We start from the raw sequence: 27,437 nt of genomic DNA, 5'->3' as shown, positions 1-27,437 counted from the left end.
CAAAAAACATTGATATTTTTTTTTTCAGTGATATGGCAAGCATGCCTACTCTCGGGTAACCCAATCACTTCCAAATCCCTTGACATATCAACAGATGTAGACAATTCATTAGGCAAAATCTGATTCTTCTTGCTTTGATGGTCTCCCAATAAGTTTGATATTCCCCAGAATTAACTCCGTAAGTCGAGTGATTCCTCTCAGATTTGTCTGCTTTCCAATACAGGGGTGGAGATCTTGTACTCACCAATGTTCCTGACATAGGCTAGAACTGATGCATTGTCCAGAAACCCCAACACTGTCTTCCCTTCAACTGGTGATCTGTGATTTTGGAAGCTTTTAAATATTGCTGGTAACTCTAGGCAATTAATGAGCAGTTTTGTCTCCTGCAGGGTCCATTTCCCTTAAAGATGTAAAATCTCCCCATCCTTCCTGTGATACATCTGTCAACAAGGATAGGTCCGGTATTTTCAAATCCTAAGAGACTTCTTGTGACAATCAATTGTGACCATCCCACCAATTTATTAACAAAGGTTGGTTTATCATCGGTGGAACAGTAAGGACATCTAGATCAGTCGGTTTTTCCAATATGAAGAGATTGAATTTAAAATCCCTCATTTTCAGGCATCCCAGTGGGACGAATATTTCTAAGGAGGCCATGGTTCTTAGAAGCCTCATCCCCATTTGCACTGACATGGGCTTCAGTGTTTTGATTTTTTTGTAAGAAAAAAAGAAAAGAATTGATCCTCTTTTATAAAAGTAAAAATTACATGCTATTATCATTCAAAAAAAATATAGAATCTTCTAAGACAGAGCCAGGAGGGAATTTATTAAATTGACCAGGACCCCAAACTGATCCAACAACCTAAGCAACCAAACTTCAACTCAAATCCTCTTCAATGAATTGCTTAAAATTAGTCAATCTTCCAAGTAGTAGGTACAAAAGAAACTTTAGTCCCAGTAACCTTAACCATTTCCAGATGGAAGACATAATCCTGGTAAACACCTGGGGGATGTCTTGAGCACAAAACATATTAGGAACTGGTCTCCAACCTGAGTTTTTGGGGACTACGAATAACATATTGTAAATCTAAGATCTCCTTCATCATAGCCTTCGCCAGAAGTTTCACAGTTTCTAGTGGTAGCAACTGAGCTTTTGCTATGTTGTTAAAATAAATTGAATAGAGAAGTGGTATCTTTGATAACAGAGGGTTAGAAATTAAGAGGGACTTGGTAACCTATTCGGACCAAAGCAAATACCCACTAAGAGTACATACTTTACACAACGACCACTATCCATTTTTGTAAGTTCTACACAGAAATCTTGAAGTATGATGCAATTCCTGAGGCATCGTTTCTTGCACAGTACTGTAGAGAATCTGACATCTACAGTAACCTAGTATTAATATTTATCCCATCTTCTTTTTCTATCATGATCCCCATCTCCTACGCCTATTGATGAAAGGGCCTCGACTAGATTTTGCCAGTTGTCTGTATCTAAAGTTTTTGATTCAACATTTCTCCATTCATCATCTCCTAGTTCACGCTTCATAGTCTTCACCCATATAGGCCTGGGTCTTCCAACTCTCCTAGTAACTTGTGAAGCCCAGTTAAATGTTTGGTGAACTAATCTCTCATAGGAAGTGCAAAGAGCATGCCCAGAGCATCTCCATCTTCCACTCACCATGATATTATCCAAGTATGGCACTCTACTTCTATACATTAGAAAATTAAAAGATAGTGATAACATAACAAATTTGTAAGTAATTTGTATTTTTCCTAGTATACAAACCTGGAGCTATTTATGGTGTATACTTTTGGCGTAGCTGAAAGACGAGCCATGATAATTTTAGTGAGGGATAATTACCCCATCCGCTAGTTAGCGGGTGGGGGGTGGGGTAGACTGGCTACCCCGTTCACTCACACCTCTCGGCTGAGTAACCACCTTGCTTTATGGCAGGACTTCTCGGGGAACAGGGTGGCGGGCCAATTTGTATAAATAGCTCCAGGTTTGTATACTAGGAAAAATACAAATTACTTACAAATTTGTTATTTGTTCCGGCGTAGATACAAACCCTCCGCTATTTATAGGGTGACTTACTCTTAGAAGGGAGGAAGTCCTCACCAACTGGCCTTGGTTATGACCCAGGGTCCTCTCTATTTCGATCTGTGATCAATAGTAGAAGGGACCCTACCCTCACTAAAATCAAGTGTCGATATGAGGTACTGCACTGATAGCGGCTTGCAGAAGCTTATGTGTGAGTGGAACTAACAGTGTGGCTTGTCTTTAACATAGGAACTCGAGCACACAACCTATTGTTCTTAAGACTTACCCAATACCCTCCCACTAAAAGGTATTGGGGACGTAACAAAGTATTCTTCTATACTTAGGAGGCACAAGGGAAATGGGTCTTACCTGCAGCGAGGTGAGGTCAGCTATGCTGAGGCTTGCGGAGCTGTTTTCCTCAGAGGGGAGAAGGTGAAAGGAAGAAAGGAGCCAGTCATTCTTACTCATTCATCCCAGACTAATCCGGGTAACCTCAGCCCTCAACCCTCTACTACTTGTCCATCAAGGAGCCTGAGGTGTTTAGACCATTTATTGTGCAACCACCACAGGACTGATTGAAAAGATCTCCACGATCTTTTGGGTTACGTCTTTGCAGGTAGTGGGCCGTGAAGGTCGATTGATGCTTCCACATGCCCACTTAAAAGTATCTGCGCCACAGAGTAGTTCCTTGAACGCCAGGGACGTAGCAACGCCACTGACGTTACAAGCTCTGGGTCTTAAGATGGAGGAGAGTCTAGATTGAGAGCAACCTCAATTGCCTTCCAATCCCAGAGGGGAAGGAAATCCTTGAGATCCTCCTCTTGACCTTCCCCGTGCTGGTCAACAATGCCAACATACGGGGGGCGAACTGGTATCGTTCTTTCAAGGTAACCCCACAGACTCCTCACTGGGTAAAACCCCAGTTGATGGGTTTTCGGTTACCGAACGAAGATTCTTTATTCGAAAGGGGCTGCACCTAGGGTACAGCACACTCAGATTTTGAGTCTCGGCAATCTACTCAGGAACACCGCTGAGGATTACTTCTCCCCCGTCTCCTAGAGTAGAAGACATCAGAAGATGGGTCATACAACACACTAACTCTCTTGGTAAAAGCGCAAGCGAGTAGAAAGGCCGTCTTCCATGTAAGGAAGCGATCTGCTGCCTGGTATAAAGGTTCGTAGAGAGGGGCCTTCAGGGACTGAAGGACCCGAACTGCGTTCCCAGGAGGAGGTTGACATCCGACGGGGGACAAGTTATCTCAAACTTGTATAAGTAAAGGCATCGATGGGAGAGAATCCCCTTCCACGACATCAGTCACAAAGGACCGAACAGTTCGCCTGGAAGACCGACACTGAAAAGTGTCCTAGGTGCCTAGACATCTTTTCCGTGACTCGTTGCGAAAGGCCTCTCTGAGAGAGGTGGTGTAGGATCGTCCCAGGCGTGAAGTCGAAGCAAAGCTACGGCTTAGGAAAGTGTTAGCATGTGGCTGCTTGGAAGATCGTGTCGTGGAGGAAGATCCCTCGGAACTTCGTCAGGAGCTGTAGAAGGTCCGGGAACTATTCTGCGTGTTGCCATAGCGAATTTATTGGAGTCATTGATAAGATCTTGCTTATCCTGACTTGGCTGAGGACTTTTTCACCAGACCGAATGGGGGAAAAAAAAACACCTCTAGGCCGCCCCACCGATCTTGGAATACATCTTGTTTGAGGGCCTGGTGTTCCAGGACTGGGGAACGGTCAAGCGGGAGCCTGAAGTTCAAGGCCCCTGCGAGCATAACCACAGTCGGGGACCTCACAAAAATAAGACTTTGTTGGATACAAGATTATTCCAAGACACTAGGAGCCCACTATCTGGGTGGTTTTGCAAGCACATTCCTGTACCAGGAATGACCCGAGCGGATGGGGGGCAACTAGTTGTCCTCTGTCCATCTGAGGCTTCGTACTACTAGATGGTTCTCTAAGAGAGGTGAATGCTGGTACCTTTCTGAATCAAGCCAACGGACGAGGATGGAATGGTGCGGCATATGCTGCGCACCCCCCCCCCCCCCCTCTCTTTTGATGCATTAGGGAAAGCATCAGATCCAGAGGGAAGACGAGAAGACAGGCCTCTTTGCAGAAGCTCTCGTCTTCCACCCATCATCCGCGGATCGTCAAATAAAGCTGTAATTTTTTCACTACACTAAATGGAAATACAGTCTGAATAACATCGTAGCCTAGTGAAAGAGTGCATAGGATAATTTTATATCTTGAATTTAGCTTCAAAATTAGCCTTTAAAACTCGCATGTGTCGCAGTTTTATGTACCGTAGCAAAGGCAAGGCAAAAGTCGGACAAAACATGTAAGCTGGGATGATGTGCGAGATGTACACGCGAGGAGACAAAAGAACAAGAGAGAGGACTGTGACAGCCTGTGAGGCCGAGTAAGCAAAAACTGGGGCGAGCTGGGCGGTGAGAGAGGGAAGTGGCGTGAAGCGAGCCCAATGTAAAGGAGTGTGGACTAACAGAAATCGTTCTGTAAAGATTTTTTTAGCACAAATGTTTGTTTTTTCTAATAGGTAATACCGTTCTCTGTGTCGCAATCTAGTGAGATAACTAAGTATAAACTCATGTAAAGTGTGGGCTGACTGTATGTCTTCTAGGAGTTGAATGCAAAGGAAGAGGATTGACTTACATAAGAATTATGATAGTCCAACACAGACGTCCTTCTACAACAGGACAAGTCCTCATCATGCAACTTGCTTTTGCACTCATTATGAAAGAAGAGAGAAAACAATTCACGCAAAAGCAATGAAAACTTCAAAGGCCTACAACGGACATCTGAACGTCAGCATGGCTCAAGATAAAGTGGGTTCCTCACTTCATGTTAGAGAAGAGCATGCCATACTGGTTGCCAGATCCTCAATGATTCTTTATTGGCCACACCAGCTTTCATGCCATAGTATATCTATCTTAAATGACGAAGGTTTCTTTATGCATAGGAACAAATATGGTTATATAGATGTAATTGGTTTGTATAAAAAAATTATTTCAAAATAAGTGCATAGTATACTTTTAGACAAATCATAAGGAAACTTAATAAAAATTATAATTATCCAATCCTGACTATAGTGATAAATCATTTGCCTTATATTTCAAATAGAAAATAATTTGGTGATAAATCTACCTGCAATGGAGTTCTTAGAATTTCTGGAGTCTGATGTTGCTGCAATGAATTATAACGACTACGTGAGAACAGATGATAACATATGCCTGGCTGACATCTTCCTGCTCGACCCCGACGCTGTTGACTTGAAGCTTGAGATATCCATACAGCTTTCAGACATGACACTCCAACCATCGAATCATAACTCATCTACAATACAGAATTTTAAATTATTTTTATGATTTATAAATACAAACTTCTTATACCTTACAATCGACATTATAAAGAGCACTGTTAGCATTAAGCTAAGTTACTTCAGCAGTCAAGACTTCATTAATCCCTCATTACTAATAGGGGATCCATCTCCAAAGATCTACAGCCACCATATGATTCCTAAGTAAGGTGAAGTCTTTGTTGAAAAGTACAAAATAAAGGGATAAGGATAGCATTCTAAGAAAATTAAATAAAAAAGGTTTAAATTTAAGGAAGATGAAATCACTGTAGTTTGAATCTTTTAGGTATCCATAAAATTCATAAATAGACTTCATCACTTGCAACATAAGTCTTTATCATAAATGAATAATCTTTTAATGATTTTTTTTTCTTATAAACTCCACTAATTATAAAATAGTCTCAATGCAGTGAGCACGATTTCTTTAAGTATTACTTTATCTGGCCGACTGATGAGGAGTGATAGGCCACTCTGAGCACAAGAACGCTCGCCAATTTGTGAGAAAACATAGCAACAATTGTTCATATAAGTCAGTCTCCTCAACTAAAGTGATACACATTAATAAAGAACATTAAATGGTCCCAATTACTGCCAACACATTCTTGTATCATCATATAAATAAGGTGAAATGCTGTCAAGGTAAAATGGCATTTCCAAGCATCAGCATTAAGAATTGAACTCAATATTACTTTTAAAAAGTAGACATGATAAAAACCACTATGATTCCATCTACCACGACTTACTTGGTTGCATTCCCAACAAATTATATTTCGACATATTATTTTAGCTTGTGTGTGGAAAAAATTGGAATAAAAATTTCATCCAAAAAGTGGTTGGGTACTTGAAATGTTAATGAGTTGCCCTTAATAGGCAGAATAGAAGTACTTCTGAATCACTAACAATAGATTAGAAAGGAAAAGAATATATGGAATTGGGGTAAAATAACCTGATACTGGTTCGAGTAATGTCATTTAGTACCATCAGATAGTGATGTTATTTTTCTTTAAAAAAAAAAAATATACAAAGTGCAAGATTCACGAAGTTCAAATAGAAAAAGAAAATTTTTTTTTGCTCTCCACCCTCTGTGGACTAACCAACACAGTTTTGTACTCATATTGAAAGATGCTGTGGCCTGATTGGTAACATCTCTGCCTGGTGTTTGCCAGTCGGGGGTTCGAGTCCCACTCAGACTCGTTAGTGTCATTAGTGTCTGCAACCTTACCATCCTTGTGAGCTAAGGTTGGGGGGTTTGGGGGAGCCTATAGGTCTATTTGCTGAGTCATCAGTAGCCACTGCCTGGCCCTCCCTGGTCCTAGCTTGGGTGGAGAGGAGGCTTGGGCACTGATCATATAATATATGGTCAGTCTCTAGGGCATTGTCCTGATTGCTAGGGCAATGCCACTGTCCCTTGCCTCTGCCATTCATGAGCGACCTTTAAACCAAGCCAGATATTCATCATCAAGCTCTGGGTTTACTATTCTAGGATATATCTAAGCATTTTGGTCCAGTCCAGGAGGTAAAGTGATGACTCCTGTCAACCTCCTAATGACCTGGTTATGAAGATGCAAGAACTGGTAGACACTCAAGGAAAACCTATATCCATGGAAGATTTGGGATTTGTTGTCAGACTGTATGGTCTTTATGAAAAATGGGTTGTATACAATTGGCTATCCTTCCCCTCATCTGGGAGGATGGTGAAGAAACTTATAAAATAAACTTCCTTGTAAGAAAAATGGCTCAATCATGTGGCTCTCATACATCTAGTGTCCTATCCCGAAAATAACGGAGCGACTGCTGCACCACAAGGAAGGTGAATAAAGAAGGAGCAGAAGGGCTAGTATATTTATCTCTCATTCTAGGTTTACATCACAACTGCTATCTTAGACAAGATGTTTCTAGAATTGTCAGTTAGCGATCAATCCTGATCAACATGAATTTTCTATTTCACCGAAACCAGAAGTTAGAAAAATTCCTGGCTGCTTACCACTGATGCTTCCAAATCATGGCAAAACCACTGGTGTGCCCAATAAAAAGGTTATATTCAGATGATGTTACCGTCCAACCGGAAGTTATTAGTCGTCCTGGAGCAACTGCTTTTTTCCCTAAGTTTGCTGAAATAAATGTTCAATGTGTTATCAGCATACTTTGGTCCTCTATTTCTGCCTAGCCACATGGCTGGGTTACTGATAGAATATATTTCTTGTACTATGCTAAAGGGAAGTCAACTTTTTTGGTCTTGGAGCATCACTTTTCAGAGGGAGACAGGACAAGCCAATTGTCAATAAAATCCAAGAGGGAAATTTTGATCTAGAAATGGAAGGCACAAGAAATGCGAGCATGAACTCTCATGGCAAAAAGCAGTCTGAAGCTATGGTTTGAGCTGAAAACCAAACCATAGACTAGGAGATTACAACACACAAAAGGATAAGTATCCAGATGTATGAACCCTTCAGATTCACTGAGCAGGAGAGGTCCTCTTCCTGATGGCAGAAAGTACTGTACTTGCTGTTTCCTTTGAATATGAAATTTGATCACTAAGCTCCCTGGGGAATGGTCTGGAAGACCTTCAATTGTGTATCTCTCCTTGCATTCCTTCATGTCCAAAAGGTGGCTTCAGAGTCAGATGTTTCGGGTTTATGCGAAGTATATAACTGCACTCAACAAAACGTTGAGTATGCTGCTGCCAGACTGCTCCTGAAAGTGGCTTGTAAGGTAGGAGATTCCATGCTTGTGGCTTCCCAGGTAGGAGATTCCATGCCCGTCTTACATCAGGTCCCGTCTTCGGTGTTGAAATCGCCGAATCCATGGACAGTGGTGATGGAGTCACCGAAGCGTTTCGAGAATTTCCTGAGGCAGAAGAAAGATGATGGCTTAATCTCGTACGAGGCCTAGTACTAATGGTAGGAGCCTACACTCCAGTAGATAGCATCAAACCCATTCAGTGTGGTAGAGTTCAGGTAGTTCTTCCCATCTTGACTGAGTGAAGACACTCACTGAGAGGAGAAAAAAAGTTGAACATTCCGTAAGTAGAAAGTGGGGTGGCGCCCTTTATTCCTAATAGTGTACACGTTCATTCTTATAGGAACCAAGCGCACAAAGCAGGTGCGTGAGCTTCTGTACAATGTACTGGCATGTCTATTTGGGGATGGGTACATTCCTGAAAGATATCCTCTCATCTCGCGAATGAGGCGAAAATGTATTAGGATCCCTTCCTTGAAAGGAACAATCTTGTCCCACACTATCAGCATCATAGACAGAAAAACTAAACGCGTCACTCATACATGACTCATATTGATTGGTCTTCCTAGACTTATTCCACATCATCATCAAAGAATCCTTCTTTGCATAGGATACCTGTCAAACACTCCACGAATGGATCAGAGGCGACCGAATACCTGTCCCTGGTCACACATCCTTGCCGAGAACCACGTGAGTACGATGTGGCTGTACGAGTGCTGAGACTGGAATTGAGAATTCTCGTTCCAACCCCTAACTTGCGAAGTCAACTGTTCCAAACCAGTAATTTGCAACCGAGTTGGAAGATCTTGGCATCTGGGAAACCTAGTCATGAATCTCTTTCTGAGAGAAGGAAAATCTAGGTCAATAAGCACTATCAGCCATTAGGCCTATCTCTACCGATGGTAACCCCAAGACGTCTCGAGAATGTCCTGAGGTAAAAGCTGCCCACTTCTGACCAGCAGTGGTCATGCTTGATCTCATAAAGAACCAATTACTGGTAGGAGGGGCACATGTTCCTTTACCTCATACCAAAAACCCTTCCCGAGTTGGGGTTTTGTACAGTACTACTCCTTCCACGAAGCCATGCCGAGGAATAGGTCAAAGTCTCAAAAGACAGATCAGTCGTCCTGTGCTTTGGTGACCTCTTCTTCCTCTTCAGGGTGGCATAAGTGCTGAGAAGAAGCAGGTAACAGAAACAGATGATCTAGTTACCAGCTGACTTGAACATAACAATTACCAGAAGCATGATTGTGAGTTCAGATTGTGGGGATCCTAACATCTTGGTTCCAGGTCATGTGGTTTCCGATTGTGGCTGTTAGTCGTATAATTCCTACTCGAGGCTGGCAATCATATAGTTCCCAATTGTGGCTACCTATTGTATGATTCCAGGTACCGGCTGATACCGTGGAAAACAATGATCATTCAGAACAAGTAGAGGAGACCTGTATTACCAGTGCAGAGGATCATCGGAACTTTCCTGTAAAGACAATGCACGAAGGGAAAGAACACAAGGAAACTTCTATGCTCATGAAAGGAAGCGCTAATAGCCCATATAAAAGATGATACCAATCATAGGTTCTTCTTCCACTGGTATCCATTAATGGGAACATTGGAATGAAGCAGCTATCGGAAGTTCTGTGACAGAATCTCTACGTGAGTATGTACTATGGTCATCATCCCTTGTAGATATGTTCCCGGTACACATTGTCCCCCATGTATGCAGGAAAGATCAGTTAAGGGTGTCCTCATCACTCAGCATGGCAAAGTATTGTAGATACATTCCCAGTACGTAACGTCCCTTCCATGCGTACGAGGGGAGACATTGTGAAGAGGATTCAGAGCGGTCCTGAACTCGTAGCTTCTTGGCAACTGTTGTAACAAGGATAGAGAGTGGGTGAGTGAACACCTGTATCACATAGTGCTAAGAGCTGAATATGAACTTGGTATATACCACTTCTCCCTCACTTACATGGGGTGAGATCGTCAAAGACATTTCGCTACATCAATCAGATATCTTTTTCCTAAAGTGAAGAGCAGCACTCAGTTGAGGGCACTGTATTCGGTACAAGACCAAACACAGGTACAAAATAGGCAAAGCGTGTACTCTTCTTGTGAGAAACAGGGCTCAAGTAGCAGGTGTGTGAGCACCGGCACTGCACACCAATACTCAAAGTTGTTGGGAAAAGTCCTGATACATATCCTATCAGCTTGAGACAGAGTACCAATGTTTACTCCCAAAAGGGAATACTCTCGGCACGCATAGCTTCTCTTTTCTCTCTCTCTCTCTCTCTCTCTCTCTCTCTCTCTCTCTCTCTCTCTCTCTCTCTCTCTCTCTCTCTCTCTCTCTCTCTCTCTCTCTCCCGAAAATGAGAAAGAGGGATCGTCCAAAAATGGGAGAGAAGGGCGGGGCCTTTTATTCCTACCAGCAGTGTGTGTGTGCATTCCTGTAAGAAGAGCGGAAGTAACAGGTTTGTGAGCACCTGTACTGCATACTGATACAAACTCAGTGGTTTTGATAGACCATCACAGTGAAGACAATTTAAGATTCATTGAAATAAAAATAATTAAAAACTATATACAATGAACACTACAACCAATCTATGCTATGTACAGTTGAACACAGGAATTTTTGGCCCACCACACTCTGAAGAGGTGCATGTTGTTACACCATTACTGCAGTGAGAAACTAAAAGATACTGTAGTGTAAGAAGAGATGGCACCAGGAATTCCTGTGTGAAACTGTCCATCATGCAAACTCATTAACAAATAAAACTTTTAATTACCTCTTTCACCTTTCCAGAATCTATAACATAGATGACATCATTGATGGTAACACTAGTTTCTGCAATATTTGTTGAAAGAATGATCTTGCGAACTCCTGGAGGTGCTGGACGGAACACTTTCTTTTGATCACTTGACTAGAAAGAAATGGCTCATAAATTCTACATTTAAACCATGAGCATGAATAACTAATCTCATATACAGCAAAATTTAAATAAAATAAGAAGAAAATGGATTAGTACTGTACAGTGAATCATAGTTGAACCTAAAATATGAATAAAATCCTTTTTCTTTTTTTTTTTTTAGAAAATATGTACTTTATAGAAAAAGCAAAATAACTTACTTCACATCTAATAATTGAAATCTAAAATAAATCATCTTAAAAACCACCTGAATCAATACTGCTTTTGTTTTCTCATCGATAAAATAATTATGAAATCTTTTCACCTTGCAATCACTATTTCCATCCTTGAATTTGTGGTTTTTTTTCACAAGGAAGATTGATTCATTGATTGAGTGATAATTAAATATCATCTGACATCATAATTCATAAGGAAGACTAAGTAGAAGTTTGATATTGAAAAAATGGACAACTAAGTTAATTAGGATATAAAATTGATTACATTTTCTCAATTTTCATATTCATTAGTATGCATTAAAAACTAGGAAAAAATAATAACAAACATATTCCCCACCTGCATGCTAGAATGGAGACAAAAGAGGCAATACTTTCCTCCCTCTAAGTATTGCTTCTCTTCGGCAATGATACGATCCCTTAAGGTGACAATGTCATCATATCCCGGGAGGAAAATAAGGATGGCCCCTGAAGAAATAAAAATTAGTAGTGTACAATCTTATATAGCAAAAACATCCTCTCTAAACTAATCAAAGGTGTTCTCTACAAGAAATTAATATTGTGCAATGAATGAAGATGGTGGAAAAATAAACACAACCCAATTTGTTTAATACTTAACACGCTGATTCACATTTTTCCATGTTCTCTTACAAACCATTTATGGTAACACCCCCACCTTCCCAAAAAATCCTAGGCTGAAAAAAAAAAACAATATAGATAATGAGAAAGAGATTACAATAGATGAAGTGAGGAGAGCACTAGATGAAACAACAGTAGGAAAAGCGTCTGGTATGGATGGTGTGAGAGCTGAGATGTTGAAGGAAGGGGGTGTGACTGTACTCAAATGGTTGGTGAGATTGTTTAATATGTGTTTTGTGTTGTCAATGGTACCAGTAGATTGGGTTTGTGCATGTATTGTACCACTATATAAGGGTAAGGGAGATGTGCATGAGTGTTTTAATTCAAGAGGTGTTAGTTTGTTAAGCGTAGTTGGAAAAGTGTATGGTAGAGTAATTATTAATAGGATCAAGGATAAAACAGAGAATGCAATCTTAGAAATACAGGGTGGTTTTAGAAGAGGTAGGGGTTGTATGAATCAAATTTTTACAGTTAGGCAGATATGCGAGAAATATTTAGCAAAAGGTAAGGAGGTGTATGTTGCGTTTATGGATCTGGAGAAAGCGTATGATAGAGTTGATAGGGAAGCAATGTGGAATGTGATGAGGTTATATGGAGTTGGTGGAAGGTTGTTGCAAGCAGTGAAAAGTTTCTACAAAGGTAGTAAAGCATGTGTTAGGATAAGAAATGAAGTGAGTGATTGGTTTCCGGTGAGAGTGGGGCTGAGACAGGGATGTGTGATGTCGCCGTGGTTGTTTAACTTGTATGTCGATGGAGTGGTGAGAGAGGTGAATGCTCGAGTGCTTGGACGAGGATTAAAACTGGTAGACGAGAATGACCATGAATGGGAGGTAAATCAGTTGTTGTTTGCGGATGATACTGTACTGGTTGCAGACACAGAAGAGAAGCTTGGACGATTAGTGACAGAATTTGGAAGTGTGTGTGAGAGAAGGAAGTTGAGAGTTAATGTGGGTAAGAGTAAGGTTATGAGATGTATGAGAAGGGAAGGTGGTGCAAGGTTGAATGTCATGTTGAATGGAGAGTTACTTGAGGAGGTGGATCAGTTTAAGTACTTGGGGTCTGTTGTTGCAGCAAATAGTGGAGTGGAAGCAGATGTACGTCAGAAAGTGAATGAAGGTTGCAAAGTGTTGTGGGCAGTTAAGGGAGCAGTAAAAAATAGCGGGTTGGGCATCAATGTAAAGAGAGTTCTATTTGAGAAAGTGATTGTACCAACTGTGATGTATGGATCGGAGTTGTGGGGAATAAAAGTGATGGCGAGACAGAAATTGAATGTGTTTGAGATGAAGTGTCTAAGGAGTATGGCTGGTGTACCTCGAGTAGATAGGGTTAGGAACGAAGTGGTGAGAGTGAGGACGGGTGTAAGAAATGAGTTAGCAGCTAGAGTGGATATGAATGTGTTGAGGTGGTTTGGCCATGTTGAGAGAATGGAAAATGGCTGTCTGCTAAAGAAGGTGATGAATGCATGAGTTGAAGGGAAAAGTACGAGAGGAAGGCCAAGGGTTAGGTGGATGGATGGAGTGAAGGAAGCTCTGGGTGATAGGAGGATAGATGTGAGAGAGGCAAGAGAGCGTGCTAGAAATAGGAATGAATGGTGAGCAATTGTGACGCAGTTCCGGTAGGCCCTGCTGCTGCCTCCGATGCCTTAGAATCTTAGATGACCGCGGAGGTAGCAACAGTAGGGGATTCAGCTTTATGAAGCTTCATCTGTGGTGGATAATGTGGGAGGGTGGGCTGTGGCACCCTAGCAGTACCAGCTGAACTCGGTTGAGTCCCTTGTTAGGCTGGGAGGAACGTAGAGAGTAGAGGTCCCTTTTTTTTTGTTTTTGTTTCATTTGTTGATGTCGGCTACCCCCCAAAATTGGGGGAAGTGCCTTGGTATATGTATGTATGTATACATCCAACCTTCCTAATTAATTTAGATTTTCAATCAGAACATATATTACTATCTTCTAAATTATAACTACAATACATATGTTTAGTTTATGTACATGTACTATGATACACGAAAGTAACCAATGTACATTCAATCCAAATTACACTCTTTGGTTTCATTTGTTTTAGAGTACACTTATATGTTAAGAAGATGCATAAAATGTGGATATAACTAAAGAACAGCAAATTGAGAAATAAACCTCACAGAGGGTTTTTAAAACCTGTTACTTGAAGCAACAAATTGTGTGTACAAATCTTCATCAGGATCAGCTACTCAAATGATTATATATGACTCATCCACAACAATTTTCTCATAGTACTCTCAGATTTCTTTAAAAACAGAGGTGCAAAAATGCACGCACTTTTGATTCATTATTCAATAAATTATGATAACTTTGATATCTCAAATTTTGATAAGAGATTCAAGCTCAAATTCTTAATCCATCTATAGATATATTTTATTAAGTTTACACAAGATACTATAGCACATTTTTGCTTATTAGCCATGGGCCTTTAAAAATGTATTTCATACACATTATTTGGATGCTTATGCAAATGTGTAATACTCAGGTTCACTAAATAATTTTGCCAGATTTTTGTGGAGTATAAAAAACAAATTTTTGGAGACTATTATATAAGCAATCAGAAAAATAATGTTTCTATGGTGGTTTTAGATGGGCAAAACACCAGGCATTAACATATGACTAACGGTTGATAGTACAGAATACTGATAATGTGAACAAGCATTAACCTGTGCAGTAGTGCTATCCATTAGCATTTCAATTCTTGAGAGAATAATTTTCTTTTATTATTTCCTGTGACACTTTGCAAAAGAAACTGACTGGATGCATACTTGTCAATAATGGGGAAAATAGGAATTCTAATAATGAAACAATTTAACACTCTCACAATCCCAGTGTGATAAAATCACTGTCAGGTATAACTTTTTGGCTGAAGGAAAAATTTATAAACCATCAGAAAAACTTTTCACTGTACCTCGGTACGACCAAACTTTAACCGATATGAACTTCTGGTTCGGTGCATTATATTAAAGAATGACTGAATCTTTTTATGATGTAAGCAGAATATCTTTGCAAAGCTCATATGTATTAAGTGAAGAAATGATAAAAATCTCTACTCATTTCAGTGAATGCAAGGTTCAATATGCTGAGTGGTGTCAGGTGTGTAAGGAATTAAGATAATAGTTAAGGAATATACCTGAATGATGAGTTTATGTATAGGCACATAAAAGTGATACACATAGAAAAGGATCCAACATAAAACTGTCAAGTCTGATATTAGAGGATTTTATAAATCTAGTGGTACTATCAACATTTTTTAGGATTAAGATTTTCTAGAAGAATTCATTTCTTAAATATATTGCCTTTATACAAAAACTTTTATTCAATTAAACAAAGAGGGCACAGTGGGGTTCTGTAATAATATTCTTAATGCTATTCACATTTCAATCCGTTCATGTTTTTTTTTTTAGACCCTGAACGCAAGAACAATGGCCAAATATTTACACTGGAAATGCTTTTTATGCAACCTAAAAATTCCAAAAAGGAAAGTTGTAAAAATGCCTTTCAGGGTCTATATAAAATTTATCAACAAATTACGATATATTCATGCATTGTTCCATGATATCAGAACAAAATACCTATTTATCATAACTTAAAAATCATATAAATATACATCAGTGAATATTCCACTAAAATACCGGATGTTGAAAAGATTGAATGATGAGTACAAAGCTGTATCATATGATATTCAATTCCTTTCACTGCCAGCTACATAAGAAAATTCTTATGCTATAATATAGTATTCATATCAAACAGCATACTTTTTACTCATGTAAGATATAATCTCATGAACACATAAGCAAAGGGCATTATTGAAATTATGGGACATAATAGTACCTGGTATCATGTCCTGTTACTGGTTGTCTGCTTATATTGAACATCATGCCCAGTAAATTTGCTTCTCACATTTAGATTTAATAAAATATATACTCTAATGAAATAACAGGAAACAAAATATGCATTATGAAAACTTCATCCTAGAAATAGAATAAATACAGTACAAAGCATGATACTAACTAGTTAAATGTCCCATTTCAGCCATAGAATGTTTAATTTTTTGGGAGTTCCACAAAATTTAAGTTCCCTGAATCCATTGATTGAGAAAGGAAGATAAGTACTTCAGATGAAAACACATGAAACTAAATGCACTATATTATTCTAAATATAGCATTAAATGAACTAACCTGCTGGTTGTGATTTATGAATTTTCACACAAAGGGCATGAACCAAATCAACATCTGCATACTCATCAGGCACTGAATGATGGTAAGCATCAAGTATTCTCCTATCTTCGGCTGAAAGTTCAGGAACTAAACCCGATGAAGATGATGATCCCTTGTTACCAGTAAGAATGCTGGACTGAGTTCCTTCACCTGACAAAGAGAGCAAGTCTACTCCCTCACATGCACTGGAAAGATAAAAAAATGGAAGTGTTTACCAGTAGGTTTCAAATATATAGCCAATTTAAAAGTTCAGAGATAATGAATACAATTTCATGATCAAGCTAAAGTTCAAATGATCTAATTATTTGTGAGTTTACTGTATCTATTACATACTCGTCACAGAGTACCTCAGTAGAAAGTAGCAAAATGTAACTAATACAATAAAATTAATTGCTTGGCTCAAGTATATCTCCTGTGACCTACTGAAAGAAATAATTCTTTAATAAAAATCATTCTTTGCTGGTACATCTCACATATACCCACCACATATCAAGTTATAATAAAATATGAGATTCACTTTTTATGTAATCTAGACTATAGCTGAAAGCAATCAGAAAAGTTAGGAGTCAGTTCAAATAATGGTTTTATAACGAAAATCATTTTTATTTTTTCAAACGCACCTGTTCTACATCAAACCAATAATTTTGGTTATGAAAGAAACCCAAGGCTCTTGAGTAAATTGGGAGGCAATTAAAGTATGGAATGTGTATTTATAATTCCATGGAGTAATCTTATAAGAAAAACATTATGATAACTATATTTAACACTACACAGCAGACACATAACTTTTGACCTGCCTTGTTCTGAAGAATTATAGCTTGAAGCTAAGACAGTAACTAAAATGGTGAGGTAATGAGTCTGCCTACCTTCAACTAAAGTATGTAACCAACATACAGTACAGTATTACTAATTTTTGGGCTCAAGCCATGTCGTCCTGATGGAAGGTTCCTATAAGTAGCTTTCTAAGGGATATTTGCTACAGTGATATTCCCAGAGAATTTACCTTTAGGTCTCCAGAATTCTAACTCCTGGCGCGAATATCCTCAAAATTTCTCTTAAGGATATCGCATAAATCAGGGGATATATATCTTGATACGACACATAGCAATCTTCACCCCGAATAGCATTTTTGCTTCGAGGGAGAGAGTGGCAAAAATAGAAGGGGAGCCGTTATCAAGGTACCCTTCCTCCCGTACTACTATTGAGTATCTAGATGGCGCTGTATCCAAGATGGCGCATTATTCCTATATTCGTAGCGGTTTCGCACGGTGGTTTTCCCTGTCGCTCTAACGTTTGTGCTCGATATTATGGATTTAACGATGCAATCTCCAGCCTCTTCTGCCTCTGGAAAATTGAGTATCTATTCTTCACAGTGTATAATTTTTAGCTCCTGCTTCACAGTGAAATTAGAGTAATTTCAAGTATTTAGAGCTTAGCTGGTCACTGGAGGCGCCATGGGCGCTGTCGTTCATAACCCATGTGTTATTTAGTTAGTCGAACGGCATTCCCGGTTGTAATAGCATTTATATTTTGAGGCTATTCAATTAAAGTAATACTAGGATGATACATATTATGTCGATTGTAATCTTTAGAGTTTCGGCGATTTAGGTAACCGAACCTCGCCCGCGCTAGGCTTATTAGCCTACGGGCTTCAGTTTACTATCATGAATGATATAAGTCTACTTTCCTAGTGGTAATAGCATTAATAAAATATAAGCTATTTAGGCACATTATACTTGTAAAGATTTGTACATAACATTGCATACATTTCCTCTTCCTATCGATCGTATACGTTAGTTTCGGTGATATAGGTAACCAGAGTCTCATCATGCGCTAGGCTAGCTGATAGCTTCCAATATCTGGGGTAAGGACCTCTTCCCGAGTGAAGTGGTCAAGGAAGTTGTAGACAAGGCTGCCACGGAGAATAGAAACCTTCTCCAGAAGTGGGGCATGTCAGCGAAGAGGAAATCTTCCAAGGATGAGGGTCCCCAGCCTAAGAGGAAGACAAAAAGACCTAGGTTGCCCTCTCGCCCTGCCAGACAGCAACAACAACAACATCCCACAGTTGCCATGACTGCAATGCCCCAGTTGGTGGCTCAACCACCACCAACCTATCAGATGGTGCCTCAGCAGCTGGTTGCTCAGTCACCAGCGTTCAACCCTGCGTTTGAGAGGCAGACCACTACCTTTCGTCCCAAGGATAGAGGGTCTAAACGGGGCTCCTCTAGATACCCCCCAAGAGGTAAAGGTGGTAAGGGAGGACGCAGTCAAGGAGGTAAATCCTCCCGAAATCAGAAGCAATGAGTTGCTTCAGGTAGGAGGGAGATTCCAATAATTTCAGGATTGTTGGACCTTCGATCCTTGAGCCCACAGCCTAATCAAGAACGGACTTGGATGGAGCTGGAGCGAGGCTCCACCACCATTTCCTCAATTCTTCCAACACTTCACCTCCGTACAGGAAGAATGCACCCTAGAACTTTTGAGCAAGCAGGTGATAAGGAGAGCAAAGTCCATCAAATTCCAAGGAAGGATATTCTGTGTTCCCAAGAAGGACTCAGACAAACTCAGAGTCATTCTGGACTTGTCGCCACTCAACAAGTTCATAGAAAACAACAAGTTCAGGATGTTAACCCTTCAACACAAAAGGACCCTGTTACCAAAAGGGGCGTACACAGTCTTGATAGACCTGGCAGATGCATACTGGCATATTCCAGTCAACCGCCCCCTCTCCTCCTACCTAGGATTCAGGCTACAGAAGAAGAAGAATGTCTTCAGAGCCACGCCCTTCGGACTAAACATGGCCCCAAGGATTTTCACAAAACTTGCAGACGCAGTCGTTCAACAACTACGCCTAGAAGGTGTCAGGTAGTAGCGTACCTGGACGACTGGCTGGTGTGGGCAGCATCCGAGAAAGTGATCCAGTTCCTAGAACATCTGAGATTCAAGATCAATGTCAAGAAGTCTCGACTATCTCCAGCTCAAGAGTTTCAATGGCTTGGAATCCTTTGGAACTTAAAGTCACACTGTCTCTCCATTCCCCAAGGGAAGAGGAGAGAGATAGCAGGATCTGTCAAGAGACTACTGAAATCCAACAGGATCTCAAGACGCCAACAGGAAAGAGTACTGGGCTTTCTCCAGTTTGCATCAGTGACAGACCCAGTACTAAAAGCACAGCTAAAAGATGTGTCAGGAGTCTCGAGAAGATAAGCATCAAACGCTCGAAGGGATCTAAGCCATGGTCGAAGGCCAAGAACCTAAAGAGGACCGTGCCCTTGCAACCACCTCCACCTTCAGTCACCATCCATACGGATGCCTCGAAGGCTCGAAGGAAGGATGGGGAGGTCACTCCCATCAACGGAAAGTCCAAAGGACTTGGTCTTCTCTATTCAAGACCTTCCACATCAACATTTTGGAGGCCATGGCAGTCTTTCTGACACTAAAGAAACTCTCCCCTCGCAAATCAGCCCATATAAGACTGATCCTGGACAGCGAGGTGATAATGACATGTCTGAATCGTCAAGGCTCGAGATCGCCCCAAATCAACCAAGTGATTTTGTCCATCTTCCGCCTAACGGAAAAGAAGAGATGGCATTTGTCAGAAGTTCACCTTCAAGGTTTCTGCAATGTGACAGCGGACACTCTATCCAGGCTCACGCCGATAGAGTCAGAATGGTCCCTAGACGCAGACTCATTCTCCTTCATCTTACATCATGTCCCGGAACTGCAGATCGACCTCTTCGCGACGAGTGACAAGAAGAAGCTACCTCGTTATGTGGCCCCCATACGAGGACCCTCTAACGGAAGCGACGGACGCCATGTCCCTCAACTGGAACAGATGGAACCGGATCTACCTGTTCCCTCCGACCAATCTCTTAATGAAGGTCCTCAACAAGCTGAGATCCTTTCGGGGAACGGCAGCTCTAGTGGTTCCCAAGTGGCCAAAGAGCAACTGGTTCCCTCTAGTATTGGAACTGAAGCTGAGGCTGGTCCCTCTGCCAGACCCAGCACTGTCTCAACAGGTCCAGAAGTCGACTGTCTTCGCTTCAACACAGAGAACACAAAGCCTTCATCTCATGATTTTCTCTCCTTAGCAGTAAAGAAAAGATTTGGGATCTCGAAAGGCAGTATAGACTTCTTAGAAGAATATAAGTCTAAGTCAACCAGAAGACAATATGAATCATCTTGGAAAAAGTGGGTTGCTTTCGTCAAAGCAAAAGGACCAAAAGAAATCTCAATGGACTTCTGTCTGTCCTTTATCTATCTTTATAAACAACGTCTGGCAGCCAACACGATAACTACGTGTAAGTCAACTCTGACTAGACCTCTACAATACGCCTTCCAAGTAGACTTGTCAAACGAAATCTTTAACAAGATCCCTAAGGCATGTGCTAGACTTAGGCCTGCAGCCCCTCCAAAGCCCATTTCATGGTCCTTCGACAAGGTCCTACACTATGCTTCAACATTGAACAACTGAGGATTACTCTCTGAAAGACTCGACTCAAAAAGTCATTTTCCTGTTTGCTATAGCCTGTTAGTGAAATAGTGGCCCTATCCAGTGATGAGGGCCATATTCAGTTCACAGAAGTGGGAGAACTGAATCTTTTTCCTGATCCAACATTTCTCGCTAAGAATGATCTACCCACCAAGAGATGGGGTCCCTGGAGAATCTGCCCTCTGAAGGAAGATGTCTCGCTGTGTCCAGTGGAGTGTCTAAAGGTCTATCTTCAAAGAACTTCAGACTTCAGGGGAGGACAGCTCTTTAAAGGAGAAACGTCAGGATCAAACCTATCCCTAAAACAACTTAGGGCGAAAATCACCTATTTTATTTGCAGAGCGGATCCTGACAGTACACCCGCAGGTCATGATCCAAGGAAAATCGCTTCATCACTGAACTTTTTTCAGTATATGGACTTTGAGCATCTTCGCTCATACACTGGATGGAAGTCATCCACAGTGTTCTACAAGCATTATGCGAAGCAAGTGCATGAACTCAAGGCGTTACGTGGTGGCGGCAGGTAGTGTACTAAAACCTGTCGTCTAGTGCTGCGATGAACAGTGAATTGATTGGGACCATCAATTATACGGGTGAAGGTGTTGACACCTCTCGGTGCAATACTTTTCAAGTGAGTGTCACCATGGTCACACTAAGGACTGTTCTAATTATTTGAGGTGAAGAAACATATAGATAACACTTGTGCCGTGTGTACTTACATAGTGTGAATTGACATTCAACATCACAGAAATTCATATTAGAAAATTTATAAAATTTTCAAATTTATGGTGGCATTAATAAAGCTTTCTCTTTCAGGTGAAAACAAAAATTTTCTGTGTTATGATTGATTGATATGTTTCTTATTACATATATCAACATTTATGTTATACCTGTTATTTTATGTTGGTCATTTATTGCCAATAAATATTATCAATATGTATTTGCATCTTATTTTGCCCTACAATTGATTTTTAATAAAATATATAAGTGTCATCTTATTTTGCCCTACAATTGATTTTTAATAAAATATATAAGTGTTTTCTTACCCTTAATAAAACTGCATATATTTACTTATGAACAATATGTATAACTAATACCCTTGTTCTTATATGTGATGCAAACATTATCTAGTAATGTTTGTTCCAATACGTTATACAAACAGTGAGACCTGTATGTAGTTGATGCTATGTTTGTTCATACATTGTATGCAAACTTTGAGACTCCTTTCCTATGTCTAATATGACTCTTCCCTGCAGGTGGCAGGAAGCACTAACATGGTTTATGTTTAGCAGTAATGACGTATAACGGTATAGTCATATGTCTCAATGGTCTGGATGACCATAAGAAAAAATTGTCCAAAGGTCAAGGCACTTTAAAAATCCACAGATACAGTACTTTCTAGTAATTCTCTGGTAAGCTTCCATCAGGACGACATGGCTTGAGCCCAAAAACCAAAAAACGGATTTTGAGCGAAGCGAAAATTCCACAAATTTTAAGTAATTTGTATTTTTCCTAACAGTACTTACCTCGAACTACTTTCTTAGGAGTATCTGGGATCTCCTCCCAACCGACCAGAATTTTGTGTAGTTTATTCTACTCCCGTTTTCTATGCGGGGTAACCTCATGGTCAGAGAGCATGCTTGCTCAGGTCTCGATCTCCAGTAAGTTTCTGGTCGCGGATAATATCCCGACGCTCTCTCTTAACCCAGTGCGACCCTTTGTGTCCCCGACCCCTTTGTGTCTCACGCGGTCCCTTTGTGCTCTTCCTTATCCTTTTCCCTCTGTGTTCCTGTGTCTCGCGGTGTCTTACTAGTGTGTTATGGAGCATCCCCGTCGTTGCCCTGGGCCTATGGCCGGCAAATCGTGTGGCGCTTTCCTCTCTAAGCCTGAAGTTGACCCGCACTTCTAGTGTTCTTCGTGTAGGGGCAGTGTGTGTTCCCCTACACCCACGTGTAAGGAGTGCAAGTCCTGGAACGAGGTGCAGTGGGTGCGTTAAGGCACCAAGAAGAAGAAGACCTATAAACGTTCACCTAGGAAACCCAGCGTCTCTTCGCCTCTCGCTTCGCCCGGCGTTTCGTTGGACAGAGTCTCTCTGCCGTCTTCCCCTACCCAGTGTAGGGGTCAAGGTTTGGGTGAGATAACCATGTCGTCCTGATGGATCCGCCCTCCTTTTCTACAGAAAAGGCTTTGGCAGGATCCCTCCCGAAATTACTATATCTGTAGCACCATGCTCAATGCTACAAGGAATAACGCGCCATCTTGGATACAGCGCCATCTAGATACTCAACAGTAGTACGGGAGGAAGGGTACCTTGATAACGGCTCCCCTTCTATTTTTGCCACTCTCTCCCTCGAAGCAAAAACGCTATTCGGGGTGAAGATTGCTATGTGTCGTATCAAGATATATATCCTCTGATTTATGCGATATCCTTAAGAGAAATTTTGAGGATATTCGCGCCAGGAGTTAGAATTCTGGAGACCTAAAGGTAAATTCTCTGGGAATATCACTGTAGCAAATATCCCTTAGAAAGCTACTTATAGGAACCTTCCATCAGGACGACATGGCTATCTCACCCAAAAATAGATTTATCGCGGTTTTCTATGATGGTTTCAGATGGGCCAAACTGCTAGCATGTGCATAATCCAACCCTCAGCAACATTAGCAATATCCTAGATTACCATGTGACTGTGACATTTGATATCTGGATTCCTCAAAAGAATCAGAAAAAGAGAGAGTACTGATAATGGGGACAAGCATTAAACTTTGCAGTACAGTACTGTTATCCATTAGCATTTCCATGCTTAAAAGAAGAATTTTCAAATAAATGCCTGCATACATCCTTGTTGATTAGGGAAAAATATTCATAAAAAAAATTATTAGGTGACTATTTTAAGTTGAAATTGTGTAGTAATGCCTAATTTGTCACACTGTTGGAAAGATTTTGATATAAGTGTGATTGGTAGTAAGTCATGACTGATTACAAAATGCTGAATTTTTCAAGGCGTGCAATAGCATCATATGTCCACCTATTTACATTGATGTTTCATCGCATAACTAACAATGAAACGAAGATGGAAATAAACTGAAAATTGCATTTAAAAGCTGAAGAAATATCACTTGTCGTTCTTTTAATTTCAGGTCTCATGTCCAGGAGAAACACCTAGTGTCTGTCCTAAGTACATATATGTATTAACAATCTCAATAGTCACTCAAAATGTCATATATCACACTTTACATGTCCTTAATATTACTATTTGTCCATTTACCTCACCAAGCTCATAATCACTATCAGTAGCAATATCATTTTCGTCTCCACCACTCTCTCCTCTGTTCTCATTCATACAACATTTATTCCATTGTCGAATCATCATTATTATCACTATCACTTGAGCCTCCACAATGCTACCTAGTTTTTGGGGTTAACTTTCTGCCATTCATATAGTTTTAACATCCATAAAAATAGTTCTTATGAGGCAATTCCTTCTAGCTAACACTATCTTTAAAAATAAGCCAAAAAGATTAACCAAGAAATTCCCTTTACCACCCAGCATGTTTAAGAATTCTGGAGTGTTGCAAAGGTTTCTTAAGGTTGTGCACAAGTAGTTATAGTTCTAACTACTGGTCTATATTCTTTATTATTATCATTATTATCATTATTACTTGCTAAGCTACAATCCTAGTTGGAAAAGCAGGATGCTATAAGCCCAGGGGCTCCAACAGGGAAAATACCCCAGTGAGGAAAGGAAACAAGGATAAATAAAATATTTTAAGAACAGTAACAAAAAAATACATATCTCCTACATAAACTATAAAAACTTTATCAAAACAAAAAGAGAAAAAAAGATAGAATAGTGTGCTTGAGTGCACCCTTAAACAAGAGAACTCTAACCCAAGACAGTGGAAGACCGTGGTACAGAGGCTATGGCACTACCCAAGACTAGAGAAAAATGGTTTGATTTTGGAGTGTCCTTCTCCTAGAAGAGCTGCTTACCATAGCTAAAGTCTCTTCTACCTATACCTAGAGGAAAGTGGCCACTAAACAATGATAGTGCAGTAACCCCTCGAGTGAGGAAGAATTGTTTGGTAATCTCAGTGTTGTCAGGTGTATGAGGACAGAGGAGAATATGTAAAAAATAGGCCAGACTATTCGGAGTATGTGTAGGCAAAGGAAAAATGAACTGTAACCAGAGAGAAGAATCCAATGTAGTACTGTCTGGTCAGCCAAAGGACCACATAACTCTCTAGCGATAGTATCTCAACAGGTGGCTGGTGCCCTTGCCAAACTACTACCTCTAAAAGATCTTGTCATTCTATGGTAAACAAATGGAAGTTACAAATATTCAATAACCTTTACATGAAAATTAATTGACATAGTCTCTACTTTTTGTAACCTACATTTCGTTTCTTTTTTATTTCAATGTTGGTAAGTATGGTTCTTAACTATTTTTGTAAATTATGGGTTAATAACCTTACCTTAAATGAGAGTAGTAGTTTTGTTTTTGGATACTTTATTTCAATTTCTCACCTCAATCCCAGTTAATTGCCTAATATATACTTTGTTGTAATCTGCTAATTTGCAATTATGAATAATTAAAATTCATGGGTTTGTTATGAAATACACTTACTTTTAAATAAATATTATTTTCTCTTACAAACCCCTTACTATACTGAAATTCATTGCCTGGTTAAAACTTCAAGCTCTTTGATGCCCATGACCTCAGGACAAACCCATTACTATACTGAAATTCACTGCCTGGTTAAAACTTCAAGCTCTTTGATGGCCATGACCTCAGGATCCATGGTACACAGACAAAAGGCTGTTTAGCATCGTACAATTTTCTTTTCAGCTAAGAATGAGGTATGTAAGCTTTCTAAAGACCACAAACCTGAGCTATTTATATGTAAAGGATTTGTAGAAAAAAATCTATATTACTAAGCATTACTTGCTGCCAATGTTATATGGTAAAACTATTATAATTGTCCCCAAAATATAAAGGATAGCAATAAGCGTAACAATATTACTAGGTTACAACGCTATGTACTTAAAATATCTGAAAACACTCACCTATATGCATGCAAAAGGTCTAAAGCCTCTTTCTGGTCTGTGGATTGAGCCCAGTTTGCTGCAGTCCAGTCATTGGCAGCACGCAATGTGATTGATGATCCAAGAGCAAGAAGCTGTTCCATGATATCTACACGACCACGCCCAGAAGCAACCATTAGTGGTGTTGCCCAAGTTTCACTGTGCTGTGGGAATATATAAAAAAAAAAAACATTAAAAACTACAGAAATAAAAAAACAGGACTAAATGTTGATAAAAATGTTTTGTAGAAATCTAAAATAGACATTCAAAAACACTTTTTACCAAAATCACCATCAATTTTCCTCCAGAAGCTTTACATATGACTGTCCCGTTCATTGGTAGAGGTAGTAGTCACAGTTCATGAATTACGGTATTGTCGATACCAGCCATAGACTCCTTAATGGAAGGACTGCCCACAGCATCACTCAAGGTTTGGAACTTGGGTGCTAGATTTAATCTAAGTGCATCTCTACAGTTAGTCTTAGTCAGACTAGAAAACTGATCTTGTTAAAATGGGGGTTTCTGAGGATGGCAGATTCAATGATGTTAATCTTAATGGTCATTATGAAGGCCAATCGGTCAAATTTAGATATCAAATAGCTATAATTTGGCTGAAAAAAATAGCTAAAAATAGCCTCAACATAAGCGAAACGAGTGATTTCAGGATTTCTGTATCTCATAAGTTCAATGTCTTCATCACCAATGATTGTAAAAGTTATGTCTAACGTCGAAATGTAAACTTTTCAAGATGAACTAGCATAAATTTGCTGGAAATTAGAATAAATATCACCTGTAGGTGGGCTACAGGAATGATTTTGGTGTTCATTTAGAGGGTAAAATTACTCCTATATAAAATAAAAAAGGATCACTGAAACGAACACAACCAACACCATGAATATTCTATATACTTGCACACTAAAAGTTATCTGCATAACAAAAATTACTTAATTTAACATTTCTCATCTCCTCAAATAACCAAGTTGTTTCTCTTTGTCGCTTTTATCAAATACAAATGCCTTTAAGAAAATATTAGATACTGTCACACATGCTTCCCGAATTATTACCATATTGTCAGATATTGTTTGGCTAAAATGATCACGGCTACAACGAAGGTTAATGTCAATAAATTATTTATGAGCAGATTGTACAAATTGAACAGTGGGATTTAATAACAAAATTTGAAGACTACCACACAGACGCAAAAAGAAAAAAAAAAATATATATATATATCTTTGTAAAAATAAAATTTCTGTAAGGAACACAAGAAGGGTTTTATATATTTTGCGTGTCATTCTTTGTCGAGTTCACGTCAAATGTCTGGTGACGTCATATTTCTGGTGGAAGGCAAATCGAGTGATTTCCTTTTGATATGTTATTACATAATACTTAGGAGAAGGAAAACTCCAAAATCAAACCAAACAAGACCCCAACGGCGGAGCTTCCCAGCGCCGGCGGAAGAGGGCAATGCCTGTCGGGCAGGCAGCAAGGCGGGCCTTGACATAACAAGAACCCAGCAGCCCGATGCAACCAAAATCGGAGAAGCTGCCTGTCTCATATGTCTTGAGCCGCGGTGAAAACGGTATGGGCCAAGTGTGTGTGCGTGGCCGTTGCAAAGCCACGACCACCCAAACCAATATACCCAGCTACTGGCATTCTGTCGTTTTCTCCTTTTATCAGTATTATAAATCAGACATA

The 27,437-nt window shown here is 39.9% G+C and overlaps 1 protein-coding gene across 2 annotated transcripts in view; it reads right to left on the bottom strand.

Annotated features, from left to right (window-relative positions):
• Nucleotides 1–27,437, bottom strand: part of LOC137655672 (3'-5' RNA helicase YTHDC2-like) — a 388,907-nt gene that overhangs the window by 268,630 nt on the left and 92,840 nt on the right. For both annotated transcript variants that reach the window (XM_068389626.1, XM_068389627.1), the window contains exons 12-16: nucleotides 25,725–25,906; nucleotides 16,129–16,352; nucleotides 11,632–11,759; nucleotides 10,939–11,073; nucleotides 5,206–5,394 (exon numbers count right to left, since the gene is read on the bottom strand). In XM_068389626.1, coding sequence (XP_068245727.1) covers nucleotides 5,206–5,394; nucleotides 10,939–11,073; nucleotides 11,632–11,759; nucleotides 16,129–16,352; nucleotides 25,725–25,906 — 858 coding nt within the window. The remainder of the gene's footprint in view (nucleotides 1–5,205; nucleotides 5,395–10,938; nucleotides 11,074–11,631; nucleotides 11,760–16,128; nucleotides 16,353–25,724; nucleotides 25,907–27,437) is intronic.

This window comes from Palaemon carinicauda, chromosome 16 (assembly GCF_036898095.1).
Source record: "Palaemon carinicauda isolate YSFRI2023 chromosome 16, ASM3689809v2, whole genome shotgun sequence".
Taxonomy (NCBI): domain Eukaryota; kingdom Metazoa; phylum Arthropoda; class Malacostraca; order Decapoda; family Palaemonidae; genus Palaemon; species Palaemon carinicauda.
Note: the sequence above shows the minus strand (reverse complement) of the source record. Positions and strands in the feature narration are given on the sequence as shown.